Source organism: Solanum stenotomum, chromosome 2, assembly GCF_019186545.1.
Source record: "Solanum stenotomum isolate F172 chromosome 2, ASM1918654v1, whole genome shotgun sequence".
NCBI lineage: Eukaryota > Viridiplantae > Streptophyta > Magnoliopsida > Solanales > Solanaceae > Solanum > Solanum stenotomum.
In genome coordinates this window covers 34,452,622-34,468,851 of record NC_064283.1, presented here as the reverse complement: position 1 = coordinate 34,468,851, position 16,230 = coordinate 34,452,622, and the positions used below count along the sequence as shown (strand labels likewise).

At 35.8% G+C, this 16,230-nt stretch overlaps 1 protein-coding gene across 1 annotated transcript; it reads right to left on the bottom strand.

Moving 5' to 3' along the window:
* Positions 1 to 15,473: 15,473 nt before the first annotated feature.
* LOC125855929 (uncharacterized) lies at positions 15,474 to 15,881 on the bottom strand. The gene has a single exon (XM_049535574.1). It carries the CDS (start codon positions 15,879 to 15,881, stop codon positions 15,474 to 15,476), a length of 408 nt encoding a protein of 135 aa, XP_049391531.1.
* Positions 15,882 to 16,230: the final 349 nt, after the last annotated feature.

Here is a 16,230-nt window from a genome sequence, read left to right as displayed (position 1 = left end):
CGATCAACTCGAGTACCTTTATCAGGAACAATATGGCAAAGGAAAGAAACGGACCTCAACCAAAACTTACATTTGCTAAACTTCACAAACAATTGGCGATCCTTGAGGATTTGCAAGATTATCTTTAGGTGAACAACATGTTTATCATCACTCCATGAGTATATCAAAATATCATCAATAAACACAATCATGAACATGTCGAGGTATTGCTCCAACGCTCTATTCATAAGGTCCATAAAAGTCACCGGAGCATTAGTCAAAACAAATGATATCACTAAGAACTCATAATGACCATACTGAGTTCGAAAAGATGTCTTCCAAATGTCACTTTTCCTTACCCTCAACTGATGATACCCCGATCAAAGATCAATCTTTGAGAAGAAACTAGAACCTTGGAGTTAATCAAACAAGTCATCTATCCTTGAAATAAGATACTTATTCTTTATCCTGACCTTGTTCAATTGCCGGTAGTCAATGCACATACGAAGTGAACCATCCTTCTTTCTAACAAAAAACACCAAAGCACTCTATGGTGAGCTAGATACAATGAAACTCTTATCCAAAAAATCTTTCAATTGCTCCTATAACTCCTTACGTTCTGCCAGAGCCATACGGTAAGGAGGAATAGAAATAGGCTATATATCTGGGAGAAGGTCAATACCAAAGTCTTTTTTCCTTTTAGGAGGAACGCCTAGAAGGTCATCGGGAAACACTTCCGAAAACTCATTAACAATGGGAACTGACTCAAGAGTAGGGGTTTCATAATTCGTATCCCTAATCCGAACAAGATAATAGATAAAACCTTTAGAAATCATTTTCCTAGCCTTTAGGTAGTGATAAGCCGACCTATAGGCGCTGGATTATTCCTTCCATTCTAAGATAGGTTCATTCGGAACCTGAAATATTATCAATCGAATTCGACAATCTATGGAAGCATAAAAAGAATGAAGTCAGTCCATCCCTAGAATGACATCAAAATCTATCATGTCTAGCTCTAGAATATCAACTAGAGTGGCTCTATGCGAAACTGAAACTAGGAAATTTCTTTAGACTCATCTATCAATAATAGAGTCACCAATATGTGTATAGAGTGAAAAAGGTTCTAAAAGAATTTCAGGACATACCTCAAACTTCATAGCCACATAAGAAATCACAAAAGATAGTCTAACACCTAGATCTAGCAATGCATATACATGAAACTGGAAGACCCGCAACATACCATTCACTACATTTGGAGAACCCTCATAATCATGTCGAGTCTGACGAGCATAAAATCTGTTCAGAAGGATCACCACCAAAATCATCGTCCATCATTTTTTCTACAAATTTGTTATATACATAAAAATAATGAAGGGACGATGGACAGTGTCACATTTTTGAAGCGACATTATCCGTTGTTTTCATCTCTGTGTTTTTTTAGCTCTCTTTAGTAGTGTTAGAAGCAAAACTTAGCCCAATGACTTTCAAAGAATGATTTTCGCCTCATTGGCAGCAACTTACACCAATCTTACTAGGTTTAACCAATAAAAAATGCAATAATTACTGACTTAGAGGCAGAACATAGCTCATAGGTTTTAAAGAAAATAACATATGCCTCTTGGGCAACAATTTATACTATTTTAGTATGCCTAACTTTTGAGATACTTTATAACTCTTATCTCAGAGACAACGCATAGTTCAGGACTTTAAAAAATAACTTATGCCTCATGGACAACACTATTCCGAAGCTATGTATATGTATTCTTCTCCATAGAATGTTTTATCAATTAGAAGCTATGTATACGTATTCTTCTCCATAGAATGTTTTATCAATTAGATTTTAACATATAACATTTTTTCATTAGATATATAGGTGATTCCTATTACAGATGTTGTTAACTAACTTGAAAATAAAGTTCTTAAGTTTACTTACTGGTCTGAGAAAAAAGATATTTTTTTGTGGATTTACTCAACTTTTGGTTCATTAGAAAAAAATAATACTCCCTCTATCCTATTTTATGTGACACCATTTCCTTTTTAGTCCGTCTCAAAAATAATTTCACCTTACAATAATTATAAACAATTTGACTTTAATATTCTCCTTTTACCTTTAAAGAAATGAATCTCAACAATACAAATATCCATGGATTGTTATAGACCAGAAGTTTCAAAAACCTTTCTTATTTTCTTAAACATCATGCACACTCAAAGGATACCACATAAAATGAGATAGAGGGAGTAAGAGTTAAGGAAAAAAAGAGGGATAAAAGGATATTATTTATTAAAAAAAAAGAAAAATTATAAATGAAAGAAATATAAAGAAAGGGAAGAAAATATAAAGGTTGAGAAAAAAGGAAAAAGAAAAGAACTTATTTTTTAAAATAAAAAAAGAGAAATGAAAAAAATATTATATAAAAGTAAAATAAAAACAATAAAAAAAATTAAAAAATAAAATGTTGAGAGACAATTTTTTCCCTCTATATTCAGTTACTTCTTTAAAATAAACTATTTGGAAGGGTAGAAAGTCTTGCTTACTTATTTCTCCATCTAAGTAAGAGAAGGGGGGTTGAAGTTTATAGCTAGTCGAAAAAGTGGTAAGAAGGTCTAATCATGCTACTTCAGTCATATGCTTAACACATGCAAGTTGATCAGTTCGCCCTTTAGAAATAGGCTAAGAAAGTCATCGGTTCGAATCCGAGGAAAGGCTTTTTTTTGGGTATGCCGCTCCTCCAGCAAGGAGCGAGAGAACAAATTCTGACCTATTATGTCACCTTTTTTCTTTAGAGGCGTTCTCTCTCTTATTACAACCTTTCTGGGGCATTTCACAGTTAGAGTAATGCCAATTCGAATAATTGGTAAGTGTCTCATGCTGTTCCTTTTAGTGATTATGGGGTTGATCCTTATTTTGAGATTTTTTGGTTTTCGTTCAAAGAGAAAATACCGGTTTATTAATCTATTTATTTTGATTATTATTTTATTTAGTATCTCTTTTTTTATATTTTTTCTAAGGAACTATTTGCTATCCCATTTAGGGATTTTGTGTTCTCAGCTTCTCTCTAGGATTTGGGTTTTTAGTGTTAGGGGATCACTTCCTCTTTCGTGCCCTTCTGAGCAAGCAAGCAGGGCTGAGTTTGAAGAGGATCATTTTGGGATTAATGTCCTCTTGGAATCATGGGAAAAATCTACGGAAACTAGCACGTCGGTGGATTAGCCAGAACTAGAACCAGGACATGTGCCACCTGCTATTCAAGTAGCTCCCCGGGGGAACGAAGTTGGTCCATCAAATCAGCCCCCACGAGTGGTCCCCTATCTGTATCAACTGGATGAAGTGATAGGGGGGATTCTGTTCAATCTATCCAGCAGAGGGTCCTAGCCAAATACTCCTATACATATACATATATATATATATATATATATGGAATATTATAAACTATTAAAATTAATTTAATATTTATATCTATCTATTTGTACACAATAGGAGAGCCAAAAAGTGTCAAATGGCACTATATATAATAATCATAGATTTTTAAATAGAATTCTTAATAATAATAATATGTAACACCTCAAACTTCTAAAGAACTAAAGAGAAGTTCGTACAAGTCACTATTAGTTTTAAGTTTGGGTCAACTTCAAGTGACCATATAGTTTAGCACATAAAGAATTAGGTGTCCCATGACCTATCAAATTGAAGATCATTGGGTCCTCTTTCCAACACCGCCAAGTTTGCTTAACTTCAAGGTTGGAGTAAAAGGTTATGCTCTTTTGAGTGAAGCCTCTCTATTTAAGACATCTCATTCATTTTTAGAAGGGTAGTGTGGTCGTTTCCTTTTCCTACTAAGCCTATCCCCATTTTTCCTCACCCAATTAAGGGTAATCAGATTCTAAACCACCTTTTCACATTCCTAAACACTTAGAGAAATTGGAGCAAGGTTCCAAGAGGAGAAAAGCTAGTTTTTGAAGTGTTCTTTAAGATTTCTTGATTTTCACCAAGAAGATTATTCTTTCCAGGTATGTAAGGCTTCTCACAGTATTGGACTTTTCCTACCTCACACCATACATCTAAATTTATCCAAGAAATCATTGTATCTGATGGATTCTGGCGTAGTTCTTCAGTTTTAGTTCAATTCTTTAACAATGGAGGTTTTGATTCTTTTGTGTTGTGAATCTTTGGGAAAAGTAACTTTTCAAAAGATATTGTATGAAAGTTCCTATGTATTCATGTTGGGTTTCAGAATCACAAAGGGTTTATGAGAAATTTCCCAATTTTAAACTAATTTGGTATTCTAATTTAAGCTTGAAAATTCGTCAGCTTGCTGGAGAGGGGCATGGGGCGGCTCGCCATGATATCCTCAAGGCTGAACTTCAGTAGTTCATGCGCTGGCACGACACGCCATCAGTATGTCAAGGCCTGACTTATGAAGTTTAGGCCTTGGGGTGATGCGCCAACAATACGCCAAGGAGTTCCAAGCCAATCTTTCCTTGTTTCATCTGGCACATGTTCTTTTAAGTTGTAGCTACGTTTACCTTCCTTGTATTAGCTCCTATATGCTCCATTTACCTTTGAAAATCCATGTGTATTATAATCACATTTCTCTGGGTACGTTCAAAAGTAAAGTGAGTTTAAGAGAAAAGTTCAATAGCTTTTATTAAGTTGATTTTGAGCCTTTGAGTTCCCGATCCTTTTTGAAACTCTATTCCTAATTATTGAATTTCTATATGTAATGCATCGAGGTTCTTGAGTTGATTTGTTCATGTCTATATTTCAGCATGAACCCTATGAATTGAGTATTCTTGAGATGAGTAACATCATTGAGTTATGAGTTCTTGAGTTCCTAAGTTCTCAGTATTGAATTTTTTTATTGAGATCCTTGAGTTGATTCGTTCATGTCTATATTTAAGCATGAACCTTATTTAGAGTTATAAATCTTGAGAATCTTTTAAAGCCAATATTTGTGTTTTAAACTGAGTTTTTGAGGAAAGTTTAAAGAAACATTTGGGTAAAGTTCAAGGGAACTAAGTATTCCCAAATGTATCATTTTTTACATTGAGAAAAGAGAAACTTTGGTTTCTAAAAAGAGTTTGTGATTTCAAAGATATTTCAGAGCAGTTATCTCTTTTAAGAGGATAATTTGAGCAATTATCTCAAATAAGAGAAACAATATTTTTTACACATTTGAGCATGAGCATATATTATTGGGAGTAGTATTAAGCACAGATATTGAGATGAGTTCAGACAACTTGCACTCCTAATAAACCATGTAACCAACATGAGTAAAGGATTGTACTATTTAGATGACTCCTTATTGCTTTCGATCATAGGTTAGTGGATCCACTTAAATGAGATGTTTTATACCCCGGCAAGGTATAGGACAGTTCTGGCAACGTGTGCAAGATGTTGTATCATCACATAGCTCATAGTGATGGTTGTCGGTTAGAGAATCTCCCAAATAAAAGTAAAGAGTAAATTATTGTAATTTTATATACATCCTTGAGTTAGTATCTATTTATTATGAAGCTTTAAACATTGTATCTTTTGTTTATGCTTTTGTATTAAGTTGAGTTGAGGTGAGTACTCTTCCAGTCTTGTCATTTCAATTATCTATGCTTTCAGTTATCCTTGCATGCTCGTATATTCAATGTATTGATGTCATTCAACTTGAATATTGTAATGATGCAGATAAATGGTGTTTAGGATTATCAACAGGCGCTTCTTTGAGATAATGTGACATTCCAGTTAGATTTGGTGAGCCAACTTGCATTCCGGAGGATTTCCCTTTTCCCCTTTTTATATAGTCTTTTTAGAGTGTTGTGGGTCTTGTCCAAACATCCAGGTTGAACTGTAGAGGCTTCATTGATAGAAATAGTTGAGGTGTCTCTCGACATTTACTTTCTTTCGTGTTGTTTTACAAACTATAAGTATTTTTTTTCAGAATTTATGAGTTGAGTATTTGAGTTTAAGGGATTTCATTATATTTTAAGCATATTATTGCTTGAGTTAGTTTTCCGCTTGTAGTCAGCCAAGATGAAGGTTCACTTGGGGACTAGCAATGGTTATCGAGTGTCAGCCACGTCCAGGGTGTAGACTCGGGTCATGACAAACTTGGTATCAGAGCATAGAGTTCAAGTATCCTAGGGTGTCTATGAAGTCGTTTCAATAGGATCTTATTTATGATTGTGAGGGACCCACTTCTATAAATGAGGGACTACATATATTTAAGAAAATTTTCCCTTTTTTCATACTCTAAATCATCAATAGAACTGTGTCGTAAGGAACTTATTCTAACTTGTGCCTTTCTCAAATCCATTCGACTACCCCTCACACTCAAGGTTGTTGAAAAGAGAAGTTTGAATCCTTATCAATAAGTTACTTTTAGCAAAATTCTTCAAAACAAAAGTGAAGAGACTGTAGAGGGGCTTGAGAGAAGCCCGTGAGTGAGCTTAAATGTTGAGATTCGAAAGAATGCACTATTATTCGTATGAATCATGGGTTTGAGCTAAAGCGAGATGTACTCCCATACTCTCTTATTTAAACCTTGTTTCAGTTGAGACCCTTATGAGGAAGTGTATTTTAGAGCTTGGGTAGTAATTTCACAAAAAATTATAGTATGAGTTACAATGTTATAAGCAGTAGTAGTTAAAGGTTGCAGGGTTGGAAGAATACATGCAGATGTATAGTAATCTAAGAAAGGAAGATAGTTATGAGGCAAATTATGTTGTTGCAGTCATGCCCCAGTAAGTTATTAATGAGGATTTTTCCCCTATGGGTAGACTAAGAAGTGATAAGTTTATGTAGATTTCACGATAGAAGGTTGAGTAATAGTTACTAGTCAGGATGATTTAGAGAATACTTTAACCAGAGAAGTGTTTCTGTCGATGTGCCATTGTGTTAGTAAAGACCAGGTATATGTGTTGAATAGAATAATAGAGTATTCATGAGGTGATAGATCTAGGATATAAGTATGATTTTTAAAGGAGAACATGTAATAACATAGGGCTATAGAACTAATTAGTAATGATGTATATTGAAAGGGTGAATAGTACCTAAGTAGTGAAAGGTGAATGTGACGATAATATGTAAATGGGTAGACTAAGAGAAAAAATTGACTACATTTTATAAGGTCTTAGAGGGTGAGTGTTTCTTAATTTTATCTTATGGTCATTAGTTAGTATAGTATGTGAGCGATTATATTGATAATGTGTTTAGTACTAGACATTAAGCTTGAATTTGAGACGAGTGTCGTGATAAAAGAGATGGCAACATGAAGGTGATGATGATAGTTTTAAGATCTAATCTAGTAGGTTTGACATACAATGGGAGAGGAATTAAGGTGTTAGTTGCAATTCTTGTGAGTGGTTCAAATATGATGTTATTACCCTAAGTTGAGAGAAATTAAGTATGACTAAGTCATTATATTAGCAAGAGCATTAAGGGGTGTACCCTAGATCGTATGTAGCCATACGAGTTCCCAATTAAGTTTATGATTTTTCATGTGTGCCTAGGTAGCATATTTGAGAATTGAATATAGAATAGGTTGATGTAAGCATTACTTTTATCCTTAAGAGTCAGATGAAGAAGCCTTATAAGCCAATGAGAAGAGGTTAAGAGAATCATCTTTGAAAGAGGTCTCAGAAGAAATATAAGTACATGTATATGGAGAGTTCAATAGCCATGAAATAAGCCTTTCCTAAGCATTAGAGTAAAGTGAATGTAGATCAGTTTAGAGATGAGGGAATCGATCCATAACTTTAAAACGTCAGCTTCAAACCTAAGGGGGACATGATTAGATGAGAAACCAAGTCAAGTGTTGAGAATCAGGTAGTATTGTGTTTAGGAAGAGTTAACGTGGTATATCGATCCATTCATACTCTAATGTAATCTTCAAAGTCAGTCGTTACAACATCATGTTGATGTCTCTTATATCAGAATTGTGTTCATGACTTATGTTCATACACTTTAGACAGTTTCACATCTATGCTTAATTCCTAGAATGAGGAACAAAGACTTTAGCCCATTGATCTCAATCTTACTCTATAAAGTTATGATATCAGCCTCATGATATGAACCTATTCATATAAGCACTTGTGTCTCATAGTGTGCTCAATCTTGTGACTTCATGATTTACTCTCACTGGCTAGCAACATAATGTTATGCCATGCATATTCATATATCAGGACTATCGAATGAATCATGCTTATGATCTTTTTCCCTAGAACTATTTTAATGATCCTTTTTAGTTAGGCAGTATTGTTGATGATAGTAGTTGAGTGATGATAGAAAAAGAAGATTGATCTTTATTATGTTGGTAGCAATAGTGTGCTTATTCCATCTAAGGTCATAAAAGTGGAGGAAGGATGAATGAAGTCTTACTATGGATAACAGATAAATGAGAACAATTAGTCGATTCTTGGTAGAAATACGTGAATTATCAGTTGGTAGATATGATGAGAGAATGAGAAACTCTTAGAAGGATTGATTAGTAGGAGTTCATGGAGTGGTTATATTACTAGGCTTGAATGTGGTGTTGTTACATGTGGATGAGTCCATGATGCATTAGATGCCTCTTGACTAGGAATCAAAGTTTTGTTGAATGTGGTGGTAAGGAGTAGTATTCTTGGGATGAGATTCCCTATGATGGTATAAAACTCGAATCTTGTTATTTAGATTAGTATTAACATCTCATGTTTAGCATCTGTGAATTAGATATTAGGCTTGAACATATTAAGAACAAACAATTTAACTTAGACCTTGGTAAGGGTAGTCACAAACCCTTGTAGGAGTTATGAGTTGTAGCTACGAGGTGCTGTATTCAGAAAGAAAAGCATAGTTGAGAAGTGTTCTCAGCTTCAAAGCTATCAGTCGTATCACTCAAGGAATAATATTCCTATTCTTACTTCGTGCCCATATATCCTTACTTTATGTCAAATAGCTTCAGATAGAGCATGACTACGTTCAAACTCATATCATTCTTGACTTATGTTCTATAGACAGTTCCAAGCTCATAGTATGATTCAGTTCTACCTATGTTAATAGGCAAGTTCAGAAGTCAGAAAGATAGTAATTAGTGTAACTCCTTTCCTTGCCATTCTCAGACCAGTCATCATTCAAGGGCGAATTTTCTCAAGGGGGAGATATTGTAACACATATTTCGAAAGAACTAAAGTGAAGTTCGTATGAGTCACCAACAGTTTTAAGTTTCGGTCAACTTCAAGTGACCATCTCTTTTAGCACATAAAGGATTATATGGACCATGACCTATCAAATTGAAGGTCTTTGAGTCCTCTTTCTAACACCACTAAGTTTTCTTAATTTGGAGCTCGAAGTAAGAAGTTATGCTCGTTTGAGTGAAACCTCTCTATTTAAGGCATCTCATTCATTTTAGAAGGGTAGTTTGGTCTTTTCCTTTTCCTACTAAGCCTAGATCCTCACCCAATTAAGGGTCTAATCAGCTGCTAAACAACCTTTTCACATTCTTAAACACTTAGAGAAATTAGAGCGAGGTTTCAAGTGGACAAAAACTATGTTTTCAAGCGTTCTTCAAGATTTGTTAATTTTCGCCAAGAACATTGTTCTTTCCAGGTATGTAAGGCTTCTCACAGTGTTGGACTTGTTCTTCCTCACTCCATACATCTAAATTTATCTAGGAAATTATTGTATCTAAATGATTCTTGTGTAGTTCTTGAGTTTTATTTCAATTCTTTAACAATTGAGGTTTTGATTCTTTTGTGTTGTGAATCTTTGGTAAAAGTTATGTTTCCAAAGAGATTGTATTAAAGTTCCTATGTATTCGTGTTGGTTTTGAGATTCAAGAGGAGTTTAGGAGAAATTTCTCAATTTTAAACTAATTTGGGGTCTTAATTTAAGCTTGAAAATTCGTCGGGTTGTTGAGGAAGGGACTGGGGCGGTGCGCCAAGATAGAGCCAAGGTTGAAATGCAGTAGTTCAGGCCTTGGTGCGACGTTCCAGCAGTACGCAATATACAGACTACTCATATTCAGGCCTTGGGGTGAAGTGCCAGCAATACACCAAGGAGTTCCGGCCAATCTTTCCTTATTTCATCTGGTACATGTTCCTTTAAGTTGTGGCTACGTTTCCCTTCCTTGTATTAGCTCCTGTAGCCTCCATTTATCTTTGAAAATCCCTATATATCCTAATCGCATGTCTCCAGGTACGTTCATAACTAAAGCGAGTTTAAGAGAAAAGTTCAAGAGCCTTTATTGAGTTGATTTTGAGTTCTTCAGTTCCTGGTCCTTTTTGAAATTCTGCCCCTAATTATTGAATTGCTATATATTATGCATTGAGGTTCTTAATTTGATTCGTTCATGTTTATATTTTTGCATGAACTCTATGAATTGAGTATTCTTGAGATGAGTTGTATCGTTGAGTTCTGAGTTCTTGAGTTCTTGAGTATTGAGTATTCTATATTGTTATTGAGATCCTTGAGTTGATTCGTTCATGTCGATATTTTAGCATGAACCCTATTTTGAGTTATAAATCTTGAGAATCTTTTAAAGCTAATATTTGTGTTTTAAACTGAGTTTATGAGGAAAGTTTAAAGAGACATTTTGAATAAAGTTTAAGGGAACTATGTATTCCCAGATGTATCATTTTTTACATTGAGAAAAGAGAAACTTTGATTTCTAAAAAGAGTTTATGAGTTCAAAGATATTTCAGAATAGTTGCCTCATTTAAGAGGATAGTTTGAGTAATTATCTCAAACTAGAGAACCAGTATGTTTTACACATTTGAGCATGAGTATATATTATTGAGAGTAATATTGAGCACCGATATGGGGACAAGTTCAGACAACTCACACTCCTCATAAACCATGTAGCCAACATGGGTACAGGATCGTGCTTTATAGACAGCTTATTGCTTTCGAGCATAACTTAGTGGATCTACTTAGTTGATGTATTCTATACCCTTAGAAGGTATAGGACAGTTTTAGCAGCATGGGCGAGACACTAAATTATCACATCGCTAATAGTGATAGTTGTCGGTTAGAGAATCTACCAAATAAGAGTGAAGAGTAAATTATTGTATTTTTATATACATCCATAAGGTATTATCTATTTATTATGAAGCTTTAAACATTTTACCTTTTTTATATCTTTCGTATTGAGTTGAGTTAAGAACTCTTCCAGTCTTGTCAGTTCAGTTATATATACTTTCAGGTCTCTTTGCATGCTCGTACATTCAATGTACTGATATCATTTGACATGCATCTTATAATGATGTGGCAAAAGGTGTTCAGGATCATCAGCAGGCGCTTCATTGAGATCATTTGACATTCCAGTTGATTGGGTGAGCCTCCTTGCATTCCGAAGGATTTCCTTTTTTCCTTTTCCAGTTTAGTCTTTTTAGGGTGTTGTGGGTCGTGTCCCAACATTGAATTATGGAGACTTCATAGATAGAAAGAGTCGAGGTGTCTCTCAGTATTTACTTTCTGTGGAATCATTTTACAAACTACAAGTATTACTATTGAGTATTTTTTTCCAGACTTTATGAGTTGTGTATTTGAGTTTAACAAATTTAATTCTATTTTAAGCCTATCATTGAATAAGTTAGTTTTTCGTTTGTAGTCAGCCAGGATGAGGGTTCGGTTGGGGACCAACAATAATACTTGAGTGCCGGTCACGTCCAGAGTGTAGACTCGCATCGTGACATAACAACAACAACAACAAAAACAACAACAATACCAACAAGAACAACAACAACAGTGATTGAACATCTCAAATACACCTCATCCGATTCTAGGTGTAGACGATCGTTATCTAGTATAAAATCCAAAAAAGAGCTGAGGTCGAACCCACAGGGAGCGGTACATGTTTAAATTTAGTTATGAAGTTTTAAACTGGTCTAAACAGTTATATAAATAGAAATTATCAAAAATATACAAGCAAGTCAAAGAGGGGTGACAACGAATGTGAAATGGCGGGGGGGGGGGGGGGGGGGGGGGGNGGGGGGCAGTATTGATATGCAATTAACAACTCAAACAAGAATGAAAACATAGGAAATAACAATATTAAGAGGAATTATCAGGATGTGATCATTTATAAGCTAATTATGATATATGGGAAATTGAAATTTAACAATAATTTGTTAAAACATTGTGGGTAGGCTGGGCTATAAGTGCAATAGCTTTCTCTCAAACAAGTATTACAATTCAGGCGATTTCTCTCGAACATCGACAAGCTTAACAAGATAAACAGCCCACAACCTTAATGTATCCACTCTCTCGAGCTAGATAGGTAGAATTGAGTTTAGGATTCACTCTCTCGAGCTGAACCCATATCTACCCAATACCTACAATCATTAATCAAAATCTTGGGTTCCAAAACCCCTCTCTCAAACAAGCCAAGAACTCTAAACTAGAATTGCATTTGCAACTACAATCCATATATTAAAACACATCTAAAGATTAAACCCGCATTAAAACACCAATTTCATCATTAAACAACAATACCCATAAGATAATCAGACAACTAAACACATTATCACACCCCAATTTAGTTGATATGCAATTAACAACTCAAACAAGAATGAAATCAGAGGAAATAACAATATTAAGAGGAATTCTCGGGATGTGATCACTTATAAGCTAATTATGATCTATGGGAAATTGAAATTTAACAATAATTTGTTAAAACATTATGGGTAGGCTGGGCTATGAGTGTAATAGCTTTCTCTCAAACAAGTATTAGATTCAGGCGATTTCTCTTGAACATCGACAAGCTTAACAAGATAAACAGCCCACAACCTTAATGTATCCACTCTCTCGAGCTAGACAGGTAGAATTGAGTTTAGGATTCACTCTCTCGAGTTGAACCCATATCTACCCAATACCTACAATCATTAATCAAAATCTTGGGTTCCAAAACCCCTTTCTCAAACAAGCCAAGAACTCTAAACTAGAATTGCATTTGCAACTACAATCCATATATTAAAACACATCTAAAGATTAAACCCACATTAAAACACCAATTTCATCATTAAACAATAATACCCATAAGATAATTAGACAAATAAACACATGATCACACCCCAATAGAGAAACGATTACCAAATACACTAGCAATGATCTCGATAAAGGTTCTCAAGTCTTTAAAATGATCCAAATTGAATAAATTCAAAAACCACTTGCAAATCTTCAAGTTTAAGCCTCTAGAGCTCCAAAATCTACAATGGAACCTCAAAAACTAAGAGAAAACTTGAAATCTAGAACTCAGAGAATCAGAACTGAAAGAAGTCCCTCAAATTTGGCGAAATAAGTCGGGCCTCACCAAATAGGTCGGCGATCCGCTCTTTGCTCCAATCCATCGCCGATTTACGTTGGCCATTTGTCCTCAGGATTTTGTGACTTTAGGCGATCAAGGTTTCCATCTCGAAGTCATTCGGCGATTCGCCGACTACCCATTTCTATCGCCAAGTTGGTTGTTCCCTAGGGTTGGCATGCTAGAACTTTGGGCGGGATAAAAAGCCACTCTGCAGTTCGCCGAGTGTTCTTGGCGATCACTAGGATCGCTTTTCTTCCCTTCTTCAGCTTATGTTGCTCTTTTTTACCTTGTAGTGTCTTTGACTTGCTCCTTAGAATATATATACCTGCAAATCAATGCTTTAACATCAGTTTATAGCATAAATTAGGCATTTGAGGACTCTAAAACTATCAAAACCAAGCGCTAATTGAGTTCAAATCTCAGACTTATCAACACCCCCAACATAAACTTTTGCATGTCCTAAAGTAAAACTCAAGATCAATCGGTTCAACAAGAATGTCTACAAAGAGTGTTGCTTAAGACTCAAAATGAATGCACACGAAAGGTTCAAACTACACACACAATGTTCAATTATACACTCAAAGATTCAAATTGTGACTCACCATTATCAACTGCACTCAAGCTCACAAGGCTTGCTTCAAATGCAAGTTCAAGCTCAACAAATGTAGTCAAATGCCCTCACAACAAAGATGATTCAACATTCACACAAAATTCTTCAAAAATTTAAGGTCCCGAAATCACATACAACTCTCACACTGAACACATGCATGACTCCACCCATATGCTTGCCCTTATTTTTCAATCAACATTTGTTTCAGCTCACTAAAGATCACAAAGGTCTTTTTCGGGCTTGTAATGGGGCTGAGTGTAAAGGTATGGTCATTTAGGCTTAGTGGCTTCTACCTTCATGAAGTATGGCCTAAAAATCAGTTTTTATCCTTCTCTGTCACATTCAAAAATGTTCATAATCCACTGTATTATTCAACCAAACATGAATCACCAGATACCCCTTCTTTCACTATTCTCACACACCTTATTTCACAACTTTTGCTCTTTTTCAATATTTTTCTTTTCTTTCTTTTTTTTCTCCTTTTTTTTTACATGGAGGGGTTTCATCTTTTTCAAAACAATCCATCAAAGGGGGAATTTTTCACACTTCTTGACTTTCCTTCTTTTTCACCATACCTCCAACTTAGGCTAAAAGCCTAAGTTGGCTATTCAAACAAAACAATATTTCATGAAGGTTTTAGTTGATGGGATAAAGAGGTCAAAGTTGCTCAAGTTTCTTCCAAGAAAAGGATAGGCTCAAAAGGTGCCAAGCAAGGATCACACATCTCACAAGGCTGGCCACAAAGAGGTATATTGTCAAATTGGCTCACTCTTCAAAATTTATGCCTAAGATCATTTCAATTGCTTGCTTAACTCAATCAATCGGACCAAAGAAAATTGTAGGTGTCATCAAGCACAATGCTCAAAACAACCTCACCACACAAGGCATTGGTATAATTATCAAACAAGACTCCACACTTTTTAGCTAGCGTGCAATGTTCATCACAAGAGACTAAATCAAAAAGTTCACATATTGACTATGTAACTTAGTTTGCCTCATCGTAGCCGCACATTCATTTTGGTAAATTAAGAGCACTATTTAATTCATCGGTATTGGCCAGAACCGATACTTAAATTTGCACAAGAACATCCACAATCACATACAAAAGAGGTGGCAAAAGAATTTTAAACTTGGCTCAAAACCATTTTCAAATTAAAACAATGGGCCACAATTTATCAACAACCATGATTAAACGACCAATATATATATATATATATATATAAACCAATGAGCTCCAATATTCACAAAACAAAATCATAATCAAGTGAATATTCACAAAACAACCCACAAGAGGAAGGTATGGAAATACCTCACCCCCCCTCCCCCCAACAAAATACGCAGTTGTCCTCAAATGCAACTAAAAACAAAAATAGTCTGAAAAGTAATAGAGAAGAGGCAAAGAGAATCATCATGCCAGGATAGGCCTGGGGTGAAGTCTGCATGTCCACAACTCCTTCTGTCTAGGTATCAGTGCCTGGTGTCTCATCATTCTTAGCTCCACCGAAACCTATCATAGAAGTATCCTGAAGCGATGCCTGCCTAGCAGTCTCGAACATGGCACCCTCCAAGTCAATCAAATTATCGTAGACAACATCCTCATGAACACCAAGCTACTCCTCATCAATCTCAACCTTAGACTCTGCAACAGCATCATCGCCTCTAACCTCATCTCCGGTGATAGGTGGAGGCACATCAAAATAGGCTGGAGCATCACTGCTCGGGACATTTGGGATCTCCACGGTCCCAAACAACATAGACATATCGATGGACTTCAGCTGGTCCATATCCTTCCTCAACTCAGTAATCTCATCCTTCAAGGTTGTCACCTCATCTAAAACACCTCGAGTCTGCTCAGAGACTGTGACTCTAATAGTAAGGGCATCTAACGCCAATCTCTGATCCCTCATCTCAGCCCTAAGTAAGGCCAAGGCAGCAGCTATAGCCCTCTCTATCATCCCATAGATAGCGTTATATACTCGGGAGGCACGCACATCATCACAATGGTCTAAATGGCACATCTTTTAAAGCATAGCCTGGTGATAAGGGTCGGGATGTAGAAGCAGCATCAAAGGATCTAGGGGGAAGGGGTGCAACAGATGTACTGGGAGTCTCAGATGAGGAAGGTCCAGATGTACGTGATAGCCCACTGGCCTGAGTAGGTTGGGTTGTATCTGTGCGTATCATATCACCATCAACCTTCGGGGGTATGTTCACCAGGGTTGCCCTTCTCTTATCAGCCTCATCTCATGTGTACTCGACCTCTATACATCGAATGTCAATAGAAGATGTGGGTGTAACCTCGACACCCTTCTTCTTATCTCTCAAAATACGAGCCCGTCGGCATAATTTAGTGATCAACACCGAGAA